Here is an 18,643-nt window from a genome sequence, read left to right as displayed (position 1 = left end):
CCCTAGGTGTGTTTTTTATTACAACCGGTCTTAACTGGACAAAAAAAACGCAGTATGGGCTAAGCAATTTACATGTTAAATACAACAACACCTTAGCCCCTTGGGCTTAGTTGTTTAGCCCGGAGATTTCTCTGGGCTTAACTTTTTGAAGAGTTTTAAATCTGTGCTACCAAACTAATTTTTTCATAAATTGTTTAGAATTTGTTTAAAAACGTGAAAACTCACGTTTGGAAGGACAAAATGTATTAAAATAGTTTTGCTAGCATAATTTTTTGTATCTCTTTGTAAAACATACATGAAAAATACAAGAAAATGACAAAAGCGAAAAATATGACAACTCTAAATTTTTGTTGTGTCTGCTGTTTTCGGAACATTCAATATACAGTGCTGCCAAGATTTCAGGTTAAGCCCCGAGGCGTTTTTTTTGTCCAGTTAAGACCGGTGGTAATAAAAAACACACCTCCTATTGCAAAATAAAAATACAATGGAGTAAAATTATTTTTAACAGACGGCAGCTCACCGTCGCGTCGCCCATGATAAACAGTTTGTCTTTTTTATTCTGTTTATAATGGTTGTCGCTACTCATGTCCCGTAATTTAGTTTCTTTTGATGAAAAATAATTAGTGAAAATTAATTAACCCGAACAAAACAAAGAATTAAATTATAAAAAATGGAAAAAAAGAAGAAGCAACGGTGGAGGAGAAAAAAACATCATTCATGCTTCAATATTTATGTCATTTTCCAAAATTCAAGGAGTGACACTCCTAGCTATATAATCACTCCAAAAGGAGTGATTTCAAATTCCAAAATTGAAAAAAGGAGTGCATTTTTGGAGTGAATTCTTCACTCCCAAAATTTTGAAGGAGTGACGGAGTGTTTACCAATACTTCTACATTTGACTTCATGGACTGCTTGTCAAATTGTTGGGTGGTTGTTTTAAATTTTTTTTTGTGAAGGAAATTATATTTATTTACAAAAAAAATTCAATAAAGTATTGTGAAAAATCACTAAAAGTGAATTTAAAAGATTGTGTTATTATTTTATTCATTATTTCGTATTACAAACACATGCAAAGCAAACGTCAAATCCCTCCACTTGTCAAATTCTTCGTGAACAAATTCCAAAATTGCACGAAAAAGGAGTGATTCACTCCCATAATTTTGGAAAACGACATTACTATAGATAAGGGGAAACCGACGAAGTTACGAATACCAGAGTTACGGGCGACAGAGTTACGGCCGTCAAAGTTACGCGAAACCGAAGTTACGAAAAACTAGAGTTACGAATTCTAAAGTTATGTTAAGCTATGCCATGTGATTTTTGGGTTGGCAACAATTGCGAGGAACGATATGGAATTATCGAAGAGATTAACATTTTTCTCATTGGTCAGAACTAAATGAGTTAAGCGAAAATGTATTTAATCTTGTAAAATTTTGATTGGATAGGTATAAACGGAACTTCCCCTGCTGGAAAACAAATACAAATTGGATTTGTCAAAAGAATTTTTGTTGTTGTTTATGGGAAAAGGTGCAACGTTTTACGTCATATCTGTTCGGAGTTGTTAGGAGTTATTCAGAGTGTCTCACTGTTGGGTAGGCTCCCCTACTTTAAAGATATGCTACGATAGGTAAGGAATACAATATGTGCTAATTACAAACTGTCAATCCAAATCAAAACCTGCTATCGATTTTGTTTAGTCGTTTTAAAATCTTTCTGGAACAAAATTTTTTTTTCTTTAATAAATAAAACACAATTATTTTTAAATTTTACAACTAGAGGTTTATCTTAATTTATTTTAATATATTTATAAAATAAGATCGTTATAGTCGTGCTAACGACAGAACTTAATATTTTTTGAGTCTGCTTTACAGCCACTTGCTTGTATTATTTTAATGGGAAGCAGATAAAAGCTTCTGTAGTGGATGGAAATATACTTACAGAAGTTTTTTTGGGGGGAAAAATACCTAAAATCAGTTGAGTGCTTTCACTGTTTCATAATAATGTCCGCATCACTTACTTACAATTTCTGTCATACCTAAACATTTTAGAGTTAACTGTCAAGCTTTAAGACCAGTTGATCAGATAGCAAAGCATGTTTAAGTAACTTTTTAATGGTATCGAGTAACTTGGACTTTTTTTTATAGACTGCAGTACTGATATTGATAACTCGATACCATCAATGTAGTTCTCTCTCTCTAAACCATGCTTTACGTTTGTAAATTTCTTATAAACTTGACAGCACGGTATGAACAGCATAACGTTTTTTTTTATGTTTATAATTTAAATTAAAAATATTTGAACAAACTTACAAAATTATTTTAATGCTTTCTATTCTGATAGAAACAACCGGTTTCTTAAAACAATATTTTAGAAAAATGTAATTCTTTTCCATATATTGGAGGTTTCTGCTTTGCTTTTGATTTCTTTTTGCTTTTTATTCAGAATCGGAGTATATGGGCAATTTAGCATTTGGATTATCATCTGCGTCCAGCGGCAGATCTGGAGAACTCGGAGTAAAGGAATCAGCAGGTGCAGCTAAGGTTGCATTGGAACTGGGACGTCCTGGTCCTGCGGCTTCGTTTGCATCACTGGTAGTCGTTGAATTAGAAGCTGGTGATGATGTCACCGATCTTAGCTGTGCCGATGTCGACTGAGTGGGTTCATTTTCACTCTGGCGATGGGGAGTTGAAATTGGAGATGAAAGTGTACTTGTCCAAGGCTGGGCGTCTACATTGATCTTTATAAGTTCTTCATCTTCATCGGATGATGAAGTTTGTGAAACAATTCGCCTTTTCGTTCGCGTTGATTTGCTTTTTGAGGATTTCCTTCGTGAACGTTTGATTGTCTTCTTTTTCTTTGACGATGTGGATTTGTTGTTGGGAACGGTTTTGTTGCTTTTGGTTCGTTTGTTGCGTTTGGATTTTGTTGATGGAGCAGGAAGTTGCCGCCGAGATTTTCGACTGCTGGCGGTGGTTTTGCTTAGTTTTCGGTGGCGGGAACGTTTGAGTGACTGTTTGTTGCTTTTGCGTCGAGATTTCGACCATGATGTATCAGAGTCTGAATCTGAATTGGATATCTCTGTTGTAAGACCAGAGTCTGAAGCCGATGACCTACTATCGTCCAAATCATCACTGTCACTTGTATCATTTACGGGTCTATAGTAACGTGTACGAACATTATTTGGTCGTACACCACGGTAACGACTCTGCAAACCAGTTGATGTGGATGCTCCTTGGTTGAACTCTTCTTTTACTTTAGGTATGGGGTCATTTTCTGGACTAAAATCTGCAGGAGCACCAGTACTTGTTTCTGCAGCTGCATTTTCTTCCCTTCCATCTAGCTTAATTTTTTTGGATGTTGAAGGGCATGTGTCTGCATAGTTAAATCCATCAGAATCAGAGTTTGAAGTACTGAATGAAGTGTTATTCAAAGAAGGATTAGCTCGCCTACGTTGTGCCCGACGGACTCGAGTACTATTTGTAGAGGCCCACTTTGCTATTCCTGATGGCATGGGAGTGGTTTTCGTCTCCTGGACGAAGACCACGTCGCTGTCGGAATTTGAATTCAAACTTACCATTTCTGGAGTTCGCAAGTGTGGTGGCTTTTGTTCAAGGACAAATTCACACTCATCACTACTGGTTGATGATAATACGATGTTATCTGGTCGTTCTGAAGTAGGAGCGTTGATCACCTCTACAGTTGATGTTGTGGTCGTTCCTTCGCTTGATTCACCGCTTGCACCGCGATTATGTGTGGAAAGATTGATAGCCGATGCCTGTGAAGATGCTGTTGTTGATGTCGTGTACAAGTTAAAACCACCACCGCTGTTGGCTTGTGTTGCATTTGGTTGTGAGCTAGTGCGTCTGCTAGTGCCTGGATCTGATAGTATATTGTAGACGCTCTCAACATCTGAGCCAGCTGATGATGTAGAAGAAAATTCTATAACAATTTCTTCGGCACTGTTTGAAGAATATTGGACGACGCGATCGTAGCCGATCATGTCATATGGACTGCGAGCGAAATTGTTCAACTCGTGAATAAAATGAGCAGTCTTTGTGCCCAGGAATGGTTGTAGGCGCCTTCTGAATTCCGGCGATAGAATGTTTACGGTCAAAAGCCAGGTATTGATTTGTTCCATAACGGAATTAACATCATGATCGGTGTTGCGCAACAAACAAACAATATCACGATTAATCCATTGAATTAAACGATGAGTTTGAGATTGGTTGTCTCTGTGAAAAGATTAAAATTAAAAATGGATTGATTTTGTTTTTAATGAGTATCGAGACTAATTACTGAGATTATATAAATATTAATTGTCTGTATGACAGAAAAGAACCCTATAGTAATAAGAATGGGAATACGGTAAAAAATGGGATTGTTTTCGTTGAAAATCTGGTAAGAATACTGTTCCGAACTATTAAGACGGCTAATCTGTTACCTAAACTGTTAGACAGAACAATCATTGTAACTGGACGACCTCCTAACATAATAACCTCCACGATGTTGAAAAGTTGTATAGATAAAATTGTTTAAAAAGAACTGGGGTGGAATCGGTTAAGGTGATTGTTGATCATCACAATAAAAGGTGATTATCAAAGTGACGATCACCTTTTTGGTATGGTTTGTGGGTGACAGCAATTTAGGTGTCACTTTCACTTTCTATTTTTATTGAAATCCTCAACAGCGAACTACATTATATTCTAAAATCTAAACTAATACGAAAATTTTAATTCGTAGAGTAAAATATGGTTTCTTGGGAAGAAAAAATATAGAATATTTAATATTTATTAAGAAATAAAAACAAAATTGGGCACCTGTAGGATCAAACCTCGGTCTCCAGCGTGTGAGCACTTGTAGGGTTGTGGTGATCACTTTACTCAGAACAAATAATAGGTGATGGTCAAAAGCAGAGATACATAGAAGGAGATCGGAATTTTTCCTTCAAATTTCAGAATTTTATTTTGACAAATACTTAAAATAGTACAGGTAAAATAGGCATTAAAAAAAAATTGTTACACTCATGAAACTTGGCAAAAAGTTTGCTTTTGGAATGAGAACCAAGGATAAGAAAGTCTATACAAAAAAGTTGGGTGGAAGGGTGTTTTTTCGCGGACAAGAGGGAGGGGGTGAAAGTAAAAAATATACTGAAAAAATTGTTTGTCGAATATCATCATATGACACATGTTTTCAAGGTATTTTTTGATGCTGAATCTAATGCATAAAAATATAGTCAATGCGATTGCTCTAAGGAAAGTTATAGCCAATTAAAAAGAAGGGTGCTTGTTTTTTTATTTCAAGAGGTAAAATATAACCGAAACCCATGTGAAAAACATGCTATACTGATAAAATTCGGGATGAAGGTTTTAGATAAAGGGATTCATAAAGTTCTTAAAAATATTTTTGGTGAAGGGGTGTTTTTTTGATGGGTTGAGTTGTGTGTGAGAAAGGTGTCATAACAGCTGACTTATATTTTATTAATTTTTAAAACTTGGTGAAAAGAATTAAGAATCTATGTATAAAGTGTACAAAATTATCTTGAGTGAAAAGGTTTTTTTTTAAGACATGATGAAATTCGGAATTAGTACCACAAAAACTGGGAAAAAATTGTTACGCCAATGAAAATTGGTAAAAATGTTTTATTTATAACAGGAACCAAGAACCCAAAAAGTCTATCAAAATATTTAAGGTGAAAGAGTGTTTTTTTTTTTTGGGAAGTTATGAAAAGATAGCGATAAGTCGATAGCGTCGTTCTGGATGATCGTAAACTCCTTTTTTTTATCGACGAACAACTAACACTTAAATTGCTTAGCCATTCCTTTATTTCAGGTTTAATGGTGACGTCATTCAATCAATATAATATGCAATATCAGGGCGATTTTGTTTCAATGTTTTTTTTTCTATTGCACGCAGTAAGACAGAGCGATAAAAAAATATAAATCTCACCAGCTCTTTCGCCCTTGAATAATACAGAACGTCAAACCAAACTCAAATTAAAAAAAAAATGCAACCACGCCCAGTTTTTGTTTATTTGTTTATAATAAATCAAACGTACAAATTGTACGTTTTTGTATTCTTACATGCATATATCTATGAAGTTATGCTTGTCAATTCAGCACACATATATTCACAAAAAGAGATACATAACTACTTTTTAAATTTCGTAAATAGCAAAAAAGTATCGAATTTTAGTAACGACTGCAAATGTTTGAAAGGAATTCTACATTAGACTTCAGCAATAATAAAATGCAAGGAAGATCCCGTCACCCCCGCTGGTTTTTGTATACAGGTTGGTATTCTGTGAAAAGTCCTGAAGTTTTCTCCGTACGCTCCTCATAGGGGGTTAAAGGTTTTTAAGGTAAAATTTTTTTTTATATAAAAACGGTAGGTTTTTGCATAAAAAAAATTATGTTTTACAAAAGTTGTAAATGAGCTTATTTATCGTTTAAATATTACAACATTTCAAAAAAACAAAAAACAAAACATTAAACAAAAATGGATTAATATCAGTTCAGTGCTCAACTGTGTTTGTTAAAAAAGATTGGAGAGGTGAGTTCAGAGGGAGTTCTATTTATTTGCTATAGCCCCGTTCTTACTCTAACTCGGCGCTAAAGCCTAGTGCGCTGCTGAAGCGAAATTAAATTTTTTCTAAGTCTCCAAAGTAAAAAAAAAAACTTATGGGTCAAGAAAAATGACGACTTAAAAGAAAAAAAAGCCTTATAGATACACCAACTGCTACAACTTGGTCTTTGAGTCTATTTGGATTAGAATCATGTACATATGCATCCCATTTTTTTTTCTTTGCCAATTTTGCAAAGTTACATTTGTTATATGCGGGGATTCCTCAAAATGTTTAATTTTATTTTTCGTTTCTCAGCAAAGGAAACAATTTGACAGTGCAATAGAGTTTTTGAAGTTGATTTGAAAAAGAATGTTAAAGTTAAAGTTAAAAGCCTTTTGAAATTTGTTGGTACCTATATTTGTTGTCATTTTTACGTAGGTTAGAGGTATGAATGAGAGAAAATTTGTTCTAAATGGACCGCACACTGGTCGATTCAGTACATCGTAGCTAGTCAAAAGTCTAAAAAAAAGTTGTTGTCAACATAAAAAAATCTCAATGTAATCATTCATGATTTGCTCACTCTCTATTTTAACGTCCGCGAGTTAACAAGTGTTTACAAAGTGATAGTTTATGATAAAAGTGAGTAGTTGAGCTGAACAAAAAAATGTCAGAAAATGCTAGTGGTATGTATTTTTAAATTCAGTTTGTTTTTTTGTAAAAAAAAGTCGGATTCTATTTCTATTAACTGAATGTTGTAAGGCATTTTTTTGATAGTTTTCAGATGTTTGTTTTTTACTTCTTGGACGATTAAAAAAAAGTGCCGAAGAGTGCCATCGTGAATTTTTTATATTTTGTAGTTTGAATCATTACCTTTAATTTGATGCTAAAATTAAGTGCCGAAAACCGCCGCAAACAATTTTTTTCGTCTCTGTCAGGTACCAATCCGCTCTTTTTAAGGTGATCATTTTTTTTACGGAAGGACTTTGTTTAAGATTGTCTAGCTTGTAGAGCATGAACTGTTATGTGTGATATATGAAATGAAAGGTTATATTATCTCTTTTCAAAATAAAAATAAATCAAATTTAAAAATGCTCTATGCAAAAAGATATTACGTGTCAAAAAAAAGACCATCTTTTTACCGTTATCTCAAAAATGTGACTATGAAAATGATTGAAATATTGCACAAATATAGTCCTGGCTTTAATCTATATTTCCTGTTAATTTAATTAATATATCTATCAAAACAAAAAAGATATAAATAAAAAATGGTCAAAAGGGCTCGAAAACGGTCAAAAATTTGGGAAAAAGAAATATTTTTTCCCATTAAAAATATCTCGGGCAATAAAAAAGATATCAGAAAGATTTAAACAGGCATTGAAAGATGGAAAACAGTTCTTATAGAAACCGTAATTAAATATGTTCAAACAATTTTCCTTATATAAAAGAATAAGGTCCGAAGTACCCAATGCATCGTCTAACGGTAATATTTCAAAAACGGGAGCTGATTAATTTTTTTTAACTTCGGATTCGAGTTCAGGACACCGAAAACCTTCAGAAAAGTAAATTTTTGTTTTGGCAACAAAACCCTTGTAAACCAGTGTAATAGTTTAAGCTGTATATTGATAATGAATATAGCAGCTAAGGTGAAAAAACTGCTAACAGGCACGGGAAGAACGGGAGACCAGGGTTCATCGATTTGTAAGACGTTATCACATTAAAAATAATATTCAAAGCCAATAAGACATAAAAAAGAATTAAGTCCACCTAGTGACTCAAAATCGACCACTGTGGACCGGTCCGATTAAAAATGAACCTCTATAAGTGGACCACCTCCTAATCGGACCACTTTTCTTTGGTCCCAAGGGTGGTCCAATTAAACAGGTTTTACTATATCTCCATTTGTGAAGATGTGAAATTCATCGCTAGTAGTTCAAGTTTATTCATCTCATGAATACGCACATAATCAACAAAATACACACATTTCTTTTTTTTTCAAATTCATTTGAAATAAATTGCACGACTGGGGTCGCACGTACTTGCTCTTATGCTTAAAGTAACTATAATGTTAAAGCTATTTATTCAAGAAATTTAAAATTTGATATTTTGAAGAAATTTCATAAGTAGTATAAAAAAATTAAATCTGTTTTTATAATTAATTAAACTCCGTTTTAAATTATCTTAAAAAAAAAAAAAATATGCCATTTTATTTCTTGTATAAAAAGGTATTTTTAGAAAAAAATTTTCGAAAATTGTAGGATCCGTTTTTTAAAAAAATAAATTTTTATATATACAAATTTTTTAACATTTTTCAAAAAAAAAGTTGGTATGCCATTTTGAAGAAATAATTAATTTACACATAAAAACTAAATTTCAAAATTTTTCATTGATCCGTTTTCAAAAAATTGATTTTTCAAAAAAAATTTTTTTTAAATCCAAAAATGAGTTTTTTGAAAATTTTCTAAAATTTTAATATTATCTTTACTTACACACTTTTTTATAAAAATTTTCATTTAAATCGGGTTAATGTTGTACGAGATATTCAGAAACGAAAAAAACCGTTCTATGACAGGTACCGTTAACGGTACAAAAAATATTTTTTTTATTTTAAAAGTTGGCTCTTATGTGTAGTACTAAACACAAAAATTTTAATCAAAATCGTTAGAGCCGTTTTTGAAAAAAATTAGCTTTTCTATTTCCGTTATATGGCAGGTACCGTTAGTTTTGGTCATAAAAAAGAAATTTCAATTTCCCCTCTAGGGAATCACCAAAAACTGCTAACTACCAAGTTTGAAGAAAATCACTTCACTCGTTTAGGGTGCAGCTCCAGATAGAGACAGACACACAGACAGAATTGCCGGACCCACTTTTTTGGCATTCTTCATCATCGTAATGTCATGTAAAATTGTTATCTCAAGTTCGATTTTTTTTACGAATCCTAAACTTGCCCTAAAGTACCTATATCGCAAGTAAAAATATAAATGAGGTACAGAAACTCTTGCTAATATTCAAAATTTAAATAACTTATTCATTTGTGTGAAAGAGATTCCCGCATATTTTGAACGTGAACTACAGCTCGTTTCAAATCAAAAGTCCTATCTGAGTTTATTTTCTCCCTTCCAAGAAAATTGAGAACAAATAAACAAAAAACTCAAATTTATTGGCTCATTACGACAAATTAACTCAAAAAGAACAACAAATCATGTTTGTTTGAATAAAAGAAATGCTAACGAAAAATCTGAATTTGTTTATTAATGAATACTATGGTGATGACTCCAAAATTTACTGCTCAATTATACAAACAAAAAGATGTAAAAAAAATTTAAGTTATGAATTACTATCATATAAACTGGATATTTCAGATACATCTTCACCCAACTAGCTTCAAATGATAAATAATCAAATAAATGTAATTTATTAACAACAAAAGTAAGTGCAATAGTTATCAAATTGTTTAAATTATTTAAATGTACAAATTATTATTAGTTTTTTATTCATCAAACATTTCATTGTTCATTGTTTCTTTAAGAACTAATAAATCCAAACCCTTTGATGAAGCCGGATAAAACCGGATAAACGTTGGGAAAAAGAATGAATTAGTTTTCTAATTGATTGCATTTTTTCATATCGATCATTAAGCCCAATTTGAAATTATCAAAAGTTAAATATACATACATATATGATCAAAAACCAATATACATAATATACATGAGATTTTTTTATTTTTGATCAATTTTCCTTTTGAGGTGAAACGATCGGGGTCAATTCCCGATCTGTGAAACTGTGAAGTGATAAGTTTTATCACGTTTTCATAATAAATTCGATTCTGAATCGAATTTATTATAATTTATAAAAAAATTAAAACAAACTTCAAAAATTAAATAAAATAAATTTTAAAAACTTCAAAAATTTTTCATATGAAAACTGAAATGATAAATTTTTTATCACTTCACAGTTTCACAGATCGGGAATTGACCCCCAGTATTTCATCGCTCGTGAAGCAAAACTCTCCACTTTTTTTCTCCACAGAAACGTTCACGGGTGAACACAAAATACAAATTTGTATGAATACACGACTTGCTTCACAAGCATGTACCTACTAGGTTTAAAGGCTAGTACGCAGCTGAAGCGAAACGAAATTCTCCATACAAAAAAAAAGCTCAACGAAATCTTGAACGAAATTTATGTAATTGTTTTTGCTTTTGTTGTAAAATTTATTTTTTTAAGTTTTTTCTTGAAACTAGACCAATTCTAAGTCAGTTTTTTTTTTTTAATAGCAATGTATCTCAAACATAATTATGTACTCTATTGTAATCAAAAATAAGTCTGAATAAATCTAAATTTGAAAAAAGCTTGAAGTTATTTCTTGAATTTTATGATTTTTTGTATTTTTATTTCGACTTTGACAAAATAGGTACCTACTTGATGGTATTTTTTTTTGGTAATATGTTCAATTGTGACTTTGGAGACTTAACCCCCTGTCGGCACACGGGTGCGAATTTGGCAGTACAAAAATAAAAAAATTACGACTTTTCAAAAAAGTGGTCACAAAAAAGTCTCTGTATAGGGGTGAAAATATTTTTTTTTCGGAATTGTGAGTACAATATTCGAATTCCTCGGAATATTCTAAATCAATTTCATACTTGATTCTCTATAAAATATTGTGAGTGACCGAAAAAAGTTCTAGCGACATGAAAAGGTATAAACCGAATTCGCACTCGTGTGCCTATCACGTCACAAAAAAAAGGTGTGCCTACAGAGGGTTAAAAAAAATCATGTGTGCAACTCACACGTGGTAGAAATGAATCCTTAAAAAATCATTTTTCTTGCAAAAAAAAAATCGAAAAAATCTACCTTTTTTTATTCTATCACCTTTAAATCCATGTTCTTTATATGACAACCTATAGTAAATGTTATATACTAAAAGCTTATTGTTTCAGCTCAAAATATTTATATCGACCATGTCTATACAACATCTACAAAAAGAGCTAGAATTTTTTTAGCCCAATCACTTTACATCAAAAAAGCAAAAAAATCAATTTTTTTTTCTCTTCTAACACCATTAAATATATTTTTTTAAATGACAACCTATGATAAATTGTATACCATCTGAAAGCTTATTTCACCTTTTATATGACGTAGGTATCAATCATATTTCTACCATGTTTACAAAAAAAGTTAAAATTTTTTTAAAGCCAACTATGTCGAAATTTGATGGTCTAGGGCGCATTTTCCTGGCATGGTAAGGACCCATTGGTTAGGTGGATGGCAGAATTGATAAATTCTTTTGTCTTAATATTACATAAGAATACCGAGGAACCATATTAGTCCAGTCAAATTATATTTGGTTGTATGGAGGTCTGAAAAATAATTCGCAACTGCAATTCGTACCTAAAATATGAAAGTACACTAGTACAGGAACTAAACCCCCCATTTTCCTAACAAATGTCTGGACGACTTTGGCCGCCTTTTTGTTTTGAACAGTTTTGCGCCTATCGCTTGTAGTTCGGCTAGTTTTGGTGTTAGAGAAAAATAATATGAGACAAACTTGTAGTAAATTTTATTTCCCACAAAATATATTTTATAACTTTTTACTCTAAAACCCACCATTTAGGAATTATAATGATTTTCGTAAAATGCTATGCTCACTTTTTTTTTATAAGCACCATAACTTTTTATTTTAAACTTTTATCAAAAAATTGTTGTTATAAAAATTGAAGAACTATTAATTAACTATGTTTTTCTCATATAAGGTTTTTTTCTCCGACGTACCGTTCCCTCACTAGAACGAAAAATCAATAAAAAAAATTATAAAAAAACAGGGTGAGGGGAGAGCACGATAACTATGGCGCTGAGATTTGATAACTGTATTTTGTAGAAGGGTTCAATACAAGTATTTTTTACTTTGGGAGGGGGGGTCTATCTAACCCCGTTTAGGCGGGAGGGGAAATTTTCTAAAAAACAACCTAATATTTAAAAAAAATATTAAAAAACAACGGCAACACTAAGAGTTATGAAGGATATTTTTTTCAAAACCCACAATTAAACGCTTTATTTTAATTTTAAATAGTGTTTTAAAATTAATAGTTTTTGAAATAATCGATCTCAAAGTTAAAATTAGCGAAACAAGTTAAAAAAAAAAAAAACACATTCAATAATATTTTTGTCATGACCATAAATTTCAATACAAAATTTACTACCTTGGCTGATTTTCTGTCAAACACTGAAAACCGTATATTTACTTTTTTATCAGATGTTCACTTATTTTTTTTTTTTTGCTATTCTGATAACTTTGGCCATCAACAAAAAAGTTGGCAATTTTCTGCTCCACTTAGGGTACGAAAAGTCGTCAGGTAGGCGCCAATGTCAACAGTTTTTTAACTTAAAAGTACCTTGCCTGCCCTGCTTTGCGGGTTCTCAGCATCTCTGTGGTGAGCGTAAAATGTAACTCTATATGTAATAAATACATAAGATCTTTTTTGTTTATGATATTGTTAGTACCAAAGTTATCAAAACAGTAAAAAAAAAATAAAAAATTGTTAATCTGTTTTTTTTTGTTTCATTTTTCAATTTTCTCAAAAACAAGAAGGCATAGAAAATCAGCGAAGGTAGTTTTATTGTTAATTTGGGGTTGGGGTCAAAATTCTGCCGGGGTCAAAATTCTTTTGTCAAAATTCTGCTTTCAAAATTCTGCTTTACAAAATTCTGCTTTCAAAATTCTGCTTTTCAAAATTCTGTTTTTCAAAATTCTGTTTTTCAAAATTCTGCTTTTCATAATTCTGCTTTTCAAAATTCTGCAAAAAATTAAAAAAGGGTTTGGAAAATGTTAAAAAGCGCGCGCTTTTTAACATTTTCCAAACCCTTTTTTAATTTTTTGTAGAATTCTGTAAAATCATTTTTTTGAAAAATTATCTGCTTATTTGATTACTTACCTACATAATTTGTCATTTTTTAAATGCGAATTAATTTTTGTTTTATAAATGAATAAATTTGAAAATATTAAGAAAAGGTTTTTAATATTAAACATTTCCGAAAATAACTAAAAATTTATTAATTTATCAAATAAAGATAAATATTCAAAAATTTGAATAAGAAAAGGAATATACAACATCGGTTCCAATTAGTATAAATATTTTATTTGAAAGAAAGTCATTATATGCATTTCAAAAAATATTTGCGACACTTAAATAAAAAAATTTATGAAAGTACCAATGTTGAATTACATTAATGAGGTGTATTTTTTTTTAGCCATGCTATAAAAAAAACAGAATTAGCAGAATTTTTTTGTTCAAATAAATGCTGGCAGAATTTTGAAAAGCAGAATTTTAAAAAGCAGAATTTTGAAAAACCGAATAGAAAAAAAGCAGAATTTTGAAAAACAGAATTTTCGGTGAAAAAGCAGAATTTTGAAAAGCAGAATTTTGAAGCCAGAATTTTGACCCGATCCCGTTAATTTGTATTGAAATTAATGGTCATGACAAAAGTGTTTTTTTTAATTTGTTTCGCTAATCTTAACTTTGAGATCGATTATTTCAAAAACTATTAACTTTAAAAACACTATTTAAAAATTAAAATAAAGCGTTTAATTGTGGCTTTTGAAAAAATATCCTTCATAACTCTTAGTGTTGCCGTTGTTTTTTAATATTATATTTTTAAATATTAGGTTGTTTTTTAGAAAATTTCCCCTCCCGCCTAAACGGGGTTAGATAGACCCCCCCTCCCAAAGTAAAAAATACTTGTATTGAACCCTTCTACAAAATACAGTTATCAAATCTCAGCGCCATAGTTATCGTGCTCTCCCCTCACCCTGTTTTTTTATAATTTTTTTATTGATTTTTCGTTCTAGTGAGGGAACGGTACGTCGGAGAAAAAAACCTTATATGAGAAAAACATAGTTGATTAATAGTTCTTCAATTTTTATAACAACAATTTTTTGATAAAAGTTTAAAATAAAAAGTTATGGTGCTTATAAAAAAAAGTGAGCATAGCATTTTACGAAAATCATTATAATTCCTAAATGGTGGGTTTTAGAGTAAAAAGTTATAAAATATATTTTGTGGGAAATAAAATTTACTACAAGTTTGTCTCATATTATTTTTCTCTAACACCAAAACTAGCCGAACTACAAGCTATAGTCGCAAAACTGTTCAAAACAAAATGGCGGCCAAAGTCGTCCAGACATTTGTTAGGAAAATGGGGGGTTTAGTTCCTGTACTAGTGTACTTTCATATTTTAGGTACGAATTGCAGTTGCGAATTATTTCTCAGCAAAAGTATAACTTGACTGGACTATATTTCTCGCCAGTTAATTAGATATTCATACATGACAATGACCCAAACATGCATCAGAAATAGTACAAGATAGGTTTTCGGACGAAAAAATCGATGTTTGCACTTAGCCATCTCAAATTCACAATCTTAACCCCATAGAAAATTTATAAATTGATGTCAAGGTTAAGCGTGGGAAAAGAAAATTCAAACGATCTTTGGGCCAGAATCAAAAAAGCGTGGTACCGTACACCACAAAGTGGATACCAGACGTTAGTTGAAAGTTTACCAAAGAGGTGCGAAGGAACTTTGAAAAACTGTGGTCTACCAACAAGTTACCAACTTAGTAGTACTGAATTTATTGGAAATTGTAAGAATTTTTGCTTAGAAATGATTATTTTTATGATTTTCGGAATGTGTGCTATTTCTTTGTCCACAAGAAAAAAGGGTATTCTCTACAAATTATAATTTTTAAAAATTGAATTGAAATTAAATAATTTATAATTATTAATTTTATGAATCCCTATAAGCTAATCCATGCCCTGATATAAAAATTATAATATATAAGTTAAAAGGTCCCAAATAAATCCAATTTTTGTAAGAAAAATCAAAAGTGTGCTATTTCTTTGTCCATAGCTGTATAAAGTGTTTAGAAAAAAAAAAACATTTTTTTACCGTTATCTCACGATGTTGAAATTAATTGAAATTTTGCACAATTATAGTTTATTTAATTACTTATCTACTGTATAAATTTTATTCATCTACCTATAAAAACAAAAAAGTTATAATCAATTGATTTTTCCTGTAGCTTTTTCGTTTCATCTTGTTTCAAATCGCTTCGTTACTAAAGAAGTTTTCACTTCAAAAATTTTCTTTTCGCTTCAGCTGGGTAATTCCGGAAAAATCAAAAACATTATTTAAAGTCTATTTTGCTCTTATGCTCATTTTTAAATGAAAACGATTCATTTAATGAGTTGTATTTCTCAATGAAGAAATTTATTCTAAGAGTTCATAAACTTATTCATTGTGACAGTTGTGTTTAAATTTCCAACCATCTTTTCTAGTTTAATTAATTTCTACTGTGCCTTCATCCCTTATTCATAATAAGTTTCAAAATACAGTTGATTGTTACAAATTTCATTCATTAAATTACTTACCTATAAAAACGAGCACTGCTTTCTCGAAATCTTCCACTAACATCGGCCAATGGCAGTGCAAACAATTTTCTATCATAAACATATCTTCTCCATAGTTGACTCAAGCTACCACTGCCCGTCTCGCCTTGTATAGTTTCCTGACTATACATGTCCAACAACTGAGACGGTGGTGGCAGTATTCTTCGATAATATGTCGAACTACTACGAATCACATTAGCATTGGCATTATTTGATGTCGAAGATGAAGTTCCTGTTAAATCCAATGTATTCCTTAAAAGACAACAAAACAACAACAAAATATTAGAATTGCCAGAACTCTTGTGGAAGTACTCTATTCATTCTAACATGGCCAAATCATCCATATAGATGTGAACAGGTCGATTATATAATGACGGCAGTCTTGGATAAAGGTGTGCTGGTATTGTGAATGGAGCAAACGAATCCGGATTTGGTGATACCGGCACTGGCTGTTGCACCAGATACTCCTCGAACTGATCAAATGATTTGACATTGTGTATAATGGATTTAAAGGTTTGCTTGCACAAAGGACACTCTGGTTTGACCTGTGTAAGAATAAGAAAAAACATGTAAAAGTACTCCAGATGACTCATCAAAGATAATACCTTGCTCCATTCAAGTAAACACTTGAAACAGAATTGATGCATGCACGAATCAGTGAAACACTTGTTTTTGCATTTTCCGAGGCAAATTGCACAATTCGGAGGTGGCGAATTGGTACCATCGGCCCGGGCAGTAGTTTCTGTCTCTTCAGCACTGCTCGCAGTGCTTAATTCTGGAGATTTAATATTAAGTTGTGGTCCAGGGGTCGATGGACACTGGACATTGATTGTGATTTCTGGAATTGTTGGACTGAAATCATTGCGAAAATCCAACACTGGAGATTCGGCCATAATTATTGTGCAGAAGTAGCAACAGCAAAAAAAAAAGAAAATCAAAATGTCCACAATGTTTTATGTATTTTATTTTTTGTTTCGAAAAACTATTTTTCGAATGGAAAAAATGGAAAATCAATCAACGAAGAGCAGAGTCAGAGTTTTTGGGGAAGTAAAAATGTTCACGGTACAAAGAAAAAGAAAATCCGGAAAATTGTAGGTAATTCGTAATTCACTCGCGAGAAAAACTCCACAAAATGTCTACACAGCTGCTGCTGCTGCTGCTCATGATTACGATGATTTTTGCTGGTGCTGCTGCTTGTGGCTGGTTTGTTGGGTTTGATGTTAGAAAAAGTGACAGCGATGTCACTTTTTTTTTTTCTCTTCTATTTTTTTTGGTAAGATTTTTTTTTCTAACTTCGAATGTCGATAATAAAATTCGGACTAATTCACTAAAATAAATTAAAAATTGATGGTCTTTTATTTAACAAATAGATACAATACAAACTTAGTTTTTAACAAAAAAGTTAACTTTCACAATTTTAAATAAGAGAAATGGTTTAATTTTGTATTGGCTAGAGTTATGTGTAAAACAAAATATAACCAAAGGAATTGTTTCTTTTTCTCAGGGTGGAATGGAATGACTTCTGCTGTGTTCGAGGTTCGACAAGTCGATGTGATAATCGAAATTCGAAACAAAATGAAAGGGCCTTTTTTATTGTTGTTGTTGTTGTTGTTTCGAAAATGCTTGTGAGGTATGTTTGATTTGAAATTATTTAATAAGGGTGGGTGTTTTGTGGAGTTCTGTTTGATAATGCTCTTGGAAAAATATAGGGTGTTTTCGTATTTTTAAATAGAACCCAACATTACATTGGGCCAATAAGCTCAATTGAATGACACATATTTTTGAGAATTTATCGCTCATTTACTTGAAAATTAGTTGTGTTTTTTTATTACCACCGGGCTTAACTGAACAAAAAAAGAACGCAGAGTCGGGGCTAAGCAATTTACATGTTAAATAGGTACAACAACACCCCGTTGGCTTAGTTGTTTAGCCCGGAGATTTCTCAGGGCTTAACTTTTTGAGCAGTTTTAAATCTGTGCTACCAAACTAATTTTTTTATAAATTGTTTAGAACTTTGCTTACAAACGTGAAAACTGACGTTTGGAATGACAAAATGTATTAAACTATTTGTGCTAGCATACATTTTTTATCTCTTTGTAAAACATACATGAAAAATACAAGAAAAACTCGAAAGCGAAAAATATTACGACTCTAAATTTTTGTTGTGTCTTGTGCTTTCGGAAAATTCAATTTACAGTGCTGCCAAGATTTCAGGTTAAGTCCTGATGCGTTTTTTTTGTCCAGTTAAGCCCAAGTGGATATAAAAAACACACCTACTGTCATAACTAAAAAAACAGGAATTTTGAGTTACTAAGGGCCAGTTGTACAAATTAAGGGTTAACCCACGAATCAGCTGAACTCGAGTTAACTCTTGAACCAGGTTCAACTTTGAGTGGGTTGTACAGTTGTGGATCAAGTGAGAGTCAGCTGAACCCCAGTTCAGTTTTATATACAAGAAAATTTTAGTATATATATACCTAATAGGGGTATTCACGATCCGATGCAACTGGTCTTGTATCAGTGCAAAAGTGTAAAATCTTATAACACTACAACAACAAAATATACGGATTAAATTTTTACAACAGTCTTGCACTTTTGCTATACCCTAGACCTATTGCAAAATAAAAATACAATAGAGTAAA

The 18,643-nt window shown here is 31.7% G+C and overlaps 1 protein-coding gene across 1 annotated transcript; it reads right to left on the bottom strand.

Annotated features, from left to right (window-relative positions):
- Positions 1 to 1,764: 1,764 nt before the first annotated feature.
- On the bottom strand, positions 1,765 to 17,560 carry LOC129906671 (E3 ubiquitin-protein ligase Topors-like). The gene is made up of 4 exons (XM_055982544.1): positions 16,607 to 17,560; positions 16,329 to 16,546; positions 15,984 to 16,253; positions 1,765 to 4,232 (listed from the first exon to the last, which is right to left on the bottom strand). The coding sequence occupies exons 1-4, from the start codon at positions 16,892 to 16,894 to the stop codon at positions 2,435 to 2,437; spliced, it is 2,574 nt and encodes an 857-aa protein (XP_055838519.1). The 5' UTR covers positions 16,895 to 17,560; the 3' UTR covers positions 1,765 to 2,434.
- Positions 17,561 to 18,643: the final 1,083 nt, after the last annotated feature.

Source organism: Episyrphus balteatus, chromosome 1, assembly GCF_945859705.1.
Source record: "Episyrphus balteatus chromosome 1, idEpiBalt1.1, whole genome shotgun sequence".
Classification (NCBI taxonomy): Eukaryota; Metazoa; Arthropoda; class Insecta; order Diptera; family Syrphidae; genus Episyrphus; species Episyrphus balteatus.
The sequence above is the reverse complement of the archived record's forward strand: the minus strand, read 5'-3'. Positions and strand labels throughout refer to the sequence as shown.

What these genes read in the sequence shown, in the direction of transcription:
- LOC129906671 (XM_055982544.1), bottom strand. Translation starts at nt 16,894, where the DNA reads ATGGCCGAATCTCCAGTGTTGGATTTTCGCAATGATTTCAGTCCAACA. An exon ending in GTTTACTTGAATGGAGCAAG is followed by an intron (nt 16,547 to 16,606) that starts GTATTATCTTTG and finishes ATTCTTACACAG; the next exon opens with GTCAAACCAGAGTGTCCTTT. An exon ending in TATATGGATGATTTGGCCAT is followed by an intron (nt 16,254 to 16,328) that starts GTTAGAATGAAT and finishes TTGTCTTTTAAG; the next exon opens with GAATACATTGGATTTAACAG.